Source organism: Tigriopus californicus, chromosome 4 (assembly GCF_007210705.1).
Source record: "Tigriopus californicus strain San Diego chromosome 4, Tcal_SD_v2.1, whole genome shotgun sequence".
Taxonomy (NCBI): domain Eukaryota; kingdom Metazoa; phylum Arthropoda; class Copepoda; order Harpacticoida; family Harpacticidae; genus Tigriopus; species Tigriopus californicus.
Window position 1 is genome coordinate 2,575,646 of NC_081443.1, and position 4,369 is coordinate 2,580,014.

At 42.7% G+C, this 4,369-nt stretch overlaps 1 protein-coding gene across 2 annotated transcripts in view; it reads left to right on the forward strand.

Annotated features, from left to right (window-relative positions):
* The first annotated feature begins 250 nt into the window (after positions 1 to 250).
* The window catches only part of LOC131879865 (large ribosomal subunit protein eL33-like), an 8,608-nt gene continuing 4,489 nt past the window's right edge, over positions 251 to 4,369 (forward strand). Inside the window, exons 1-2 of one of the 2 annotated variants that reach the window (XM_059226320.1) lie at positions 251 to 349; positions 568 to 763. In XM_059226320.1, the coding sequence (XP_059082303.1) occupies positions 599 to 763 (165 nt within the window). In that variant the 5' untranslated portion in view covers positions 251 to 349; positions 568 to 598. Of the gene's footprint in view, positions 350 to 389; positions 764 to 4,369 lie in introns of those variants that run through there. The other variant, XM_059226319.1, reaches the window with a different exon arrangement.

The following is a 4,369-nucleotide window of genomic DNA, read 5'->3' on the forward strand; positions in this document are numbered from 1 at the left end:
ATCTTAGGACAAAAGCTAGGTCAGAGGCAGGCTTGGTGTGAAATTACAAGAAATGGAAACTTTGGATACTCTTCATATCTTTAGTAATCGGCCCAAATAGGGACTGAATTGACATCATATAGCTGGATAAGGCGGGAATGGCAGAGAAAATGTCGCCACATTATAACCCAGCGCTGGGCCTGGAACAAATATCTGAGTGACACTTCCTTAGCTAGAACTGTATAATAAACGAGTCCCTAAAAAAATCTGTTCATTTCTCATGGTACATATGATTCCTGTGACGTTTTGTTTATGCTGTCCTCACTCAACCTCCGGTTGCCCTTGCCTCTTCCTTTTCCGTCACCTTCAGGTATGTAAACATTCACAAATTCCGCTCATCCATTGAAAAATCAGGCCCAATCTCCCAACTTGGCTATCATCTTCCAACCATCAACTCATCCCAAGACTACCCACCCGTTATTCGAACCCAACTAGGGAGCGGCCAACCCTCCAGACCCTGAATTTCATTACTCATTTGCCTTTTTTTTGCTCCTCTTCTGTTTTCGTGCTTTGGTGGGTGATCATTAGTGTTCTCGTTGAAGACTCAACTGTTGATAAGATGGCTCCTCTGCCCGGACGTTTGTATGCCAAGGCCGTGTTCACGGGCTTCAAGCGTGGACTCCGCAACCAACACGAGAACACCGCTCTCTTGAAGGTGGAAGGCTGTCAAGGCAAGAAAGAGGCTGAGTGGTACATTGGCAAGCGTTGCGCTTATGTCTACAAGGTAAGATCCATGGAAAATGGCGAAGTTCAGATGGAAGTTGGGATTACGTGCGGGAATCTCGGATGGTCTATTATGTCAGGAGAATGCGACTTATCTTGGAATATTCTGTAGACATGATCCATCACAGGATTAGTGCTGAGTGGTATTTAGTGGTCATCATTGTGATATTTAACTTGCCGTTTGCCGGGGCGCAAAGCTGGGAGTGCTTCTCTGCACCAATCTTGGGATGGATGAGGCCTACAAGAATTTTTGGATATGTTGAACTTACTGATAGCTTGGGTAGCTGGCCTTATTTTAACTGGCAGATCTAATTGAAAAATAGGAGCTGCATTGCCAATAATATTAGTGTATAAAGTGGTAGTCATAGAGGTTGTAATATATAAGGGGCCTCTCTAGTGTTGGATCCTGTGGTTGGCTATAACCCCATTAAGACAGTTCAAACTTTGAGCTTGGTCGTATATCGGATTTTCGTTCACCCTTTAATCCTGAAGGATGCCTCTACAAATCATATGCCAGTGTATTCATCCAATTTCCGTTCTATGTACACGATCATCAGTAAATGGGTTGCCTTGCTTGAAGCTCACCCAGCTCAATTCACTTTCCAAAGGTACTTTGATGCTCCTGGTCATCCGTAACATAAAACATATTTTCAAACTGAGCATCATTTTACCTCGCTTATCACCCGCTCTAGTCAATGCTACCGTCGACAGATGGAATTATCAATGGAGGTTGAAGGGCAATTCTTTAGTTCCTACGTAACTCAGCATGCACCTTTAGGGCGGCTTTACAGTAAGACGGAAAACTAGGCTTAAATCCGGTTTGAGGATTGAATCTGGACTAGTGCTGGGTCGAGTCCAGACTCGAGCTAGAGTCCTTTCTAAAAGACTCAAGTCCGGATTCGTGTAAAAATCTCATTCTTTGGTTAAAATTCGCAATATGAATTTTTGTTTGAGCGGTAGAGAAAGTAAATGTTTCAACTGTACAGTCGTTGTTCATCTTTACTTCATCAATCCTGCCAGAAAATGGGACGTTTCGTTTGCTTATTTATTAATTGATATCGAGGTTACGAGCAAATGCTTCCTTTTTCGAAGGTGTTTCAAATATAAATTGTTTAGGCTTGTAGGTGCTTACGTTGCCTTAAAATGAAAATTCCTCGACGGGATAGATCTGTAGTGATGTCACTGTTTCAAGTGCACCCAGTGTAAAAAAATACGTTTTTTTGGTGTCTCGGAAATTGTTCTATCTTGTGAGAGGCATGAGTTTTAGGTGTAAAAAGGAGCTAAATCAAAAGCAACAACGACATAATGACGAAGAATGTACCGACATATGTTGTGACTTGTCAAACGTGGTAGCTTTTTACGTAATTGAATCGTTCCCAGCTAGAGAGTTAGATTAGTCCGACGCCCAATTCAAACTTCAAATCACATGGGTTTTTTTTATAAAGTCATATGTCCAAGTGCAGTGCAAGTTTTGGTTGACGGCCTTTTCTGAGATAAAGTAGTTATTTCATAGTCTTTCCTTGCTCCACACGGTGGGGACAAAATGGTTTTGCCGTCCCTATGTCTATCATTGACATGAATGAATGGCTCGATACCTAATGAATGCCCTTCGGAACTATCTCTCTTCCATCCAAATCGGGACCAGTTTGTTGGTTCATTATCCAGAGACCTTTTTTTCCGGTTCATTGACTATCGCATGAGGTTGCTTTTAAAAACTGATTACAAAGACGACTTGAAATGGTTGCTTCATTAAAAATCATGGGAATGCACTTTTGGGCCTCCTTAAGAGCGATGCTTGATTCCGAGCAAATCATGAGTTTCAATTTGAAATTGAACCCACCCGAATTCCTCTAATTCCCATCCCTAGTTCCTATAACTACATTCTTCATAGGTGCAGTACATCTCGTTTTCACTCAATCAAATTGGTAATGTGCTATCTCAAATACGCGAGTGCAATCTTGTGGTTCATCGTGTTCGATTTCCTGTCTCTTTCTTCAACGACCTTGGTCAGACCAAATTTCTAGATTTCTGACCAAAGTCGTTTTGAATTCAAAGTTAAATCATCGGTCCGCACTGGCTTGACACTCTTGTGCACATCCAAAGGACAAATTGATTGTGGCCACTGGTTTGAAGAGACCAAAGAAATCATGAGAATCTTCCATTCAAATCGACAATCCAAGCAAACATGGATATATGAGGTCACAATGAAAGTAAATGAGAGAAAAGTTGCAAGAAAGTGGATGCATTACTTGTTGTTTTCCAAGGGAAAGAACCCGCTAGGGGGGGCTTCACCTTGAGCCTTGACATGTTCGGCAGACCTGTCTTGATCTGAACATGTCATGACAATTTGTTTGTTCTTGACAAAGGTATCCGAGTCGTGTCTCCGGGATGGATTTATTCTCGCATGATGGTCACATTTCTGATCAAGCCAAGGTGAAGTGATCGGCTCAGGAAAAAAGACGGACTGAGATGAATTTTGAAGCGCTCGGCCCACTCAACTTTGAAGTGATTTATAAAAACCATCTCACACCTTCCTTTTTTTCCTTGTCTAGAAGGTCGAGCAGACCCAAATATAGTTCCGATCAGACTAAAACAAGTAAGCTCCGATGATGTCTCTTGGCTCGATCATTCTGCGAGCTCCTCGTTGACCATCGGTCTTCATCCCTCAAGTGGATTGGGAGTCTGTCCTCTCTCGAAAAGCTTTGATTCGGCCTCGAGACCTTGAAAAATCCACTTGTGAAGTTGGAGTGTTGCGAGTGGTTGACTGAGCGCTGTGGGCAATTTTCGTGGTATTTCACCCTTAGGCTACACTTCCCAAACCTGCTTCCGATGACTTTTGCGCATTGTTCTGTTTATTTCATTATTCAGCAGGGGCGCGTCTTTTATTTCTGTTTCGAACTATTTATTCATTCTGAATCAGATCCCTTGACCTTGGGACTGCAACCTTCTGTATACTCTCAATTCATACGCCAAACAGTTCATTTGCTTATTTGTACCTGGAAGTTTGTGCTTGGTTGGGGATTTATTCCAAGGCAGAGGGGCGAGGGAGACCACTCCAAGAAACTTGAACCGAGGCCTTGAGTGAAAATGTTGGCGACAGCTTCGAGGCTTTGGCGTTATTGAAGGGAATGCAAGTAAGCATCACCTTCGGCAAAAGTTTCTTTTGGAAGTTGAAACGGACAACTTGGCATCCTTGAGTGTCTGATCGACTCAGTTTAGGTCTTTGTGGGTGATGAGCCTCCGGAATTCTTTCACGTAAGAATGCTGGACACGGTTCACAAACCTGATTACCTTTTAGCCAGCCAAATTAGGAGTAATTCCTTGCGGTCGTTGATCATTGGTGCTAATAGCAAAACGAGGAAGTACGCGTATTTTAGCGGCTAAGTAATTCTATGAATGTAATACGCCGTAAATCATTTGAATACCCCTCCGGATTCATCTGTCTGGTCAGTATAAGGAGTAAAGCTTGTTTTCATGGACATTTCCTTAATCGTAGCTTAGGAGTCTGCCNTCTCATGCGGTGTTCTGAGGTCAGGTGGCGAATCCTCCAACTTTTCCCTTCCAAGAAAAGATTTGAGCTATTGTGAAGGAGCGGACGTATGTATAT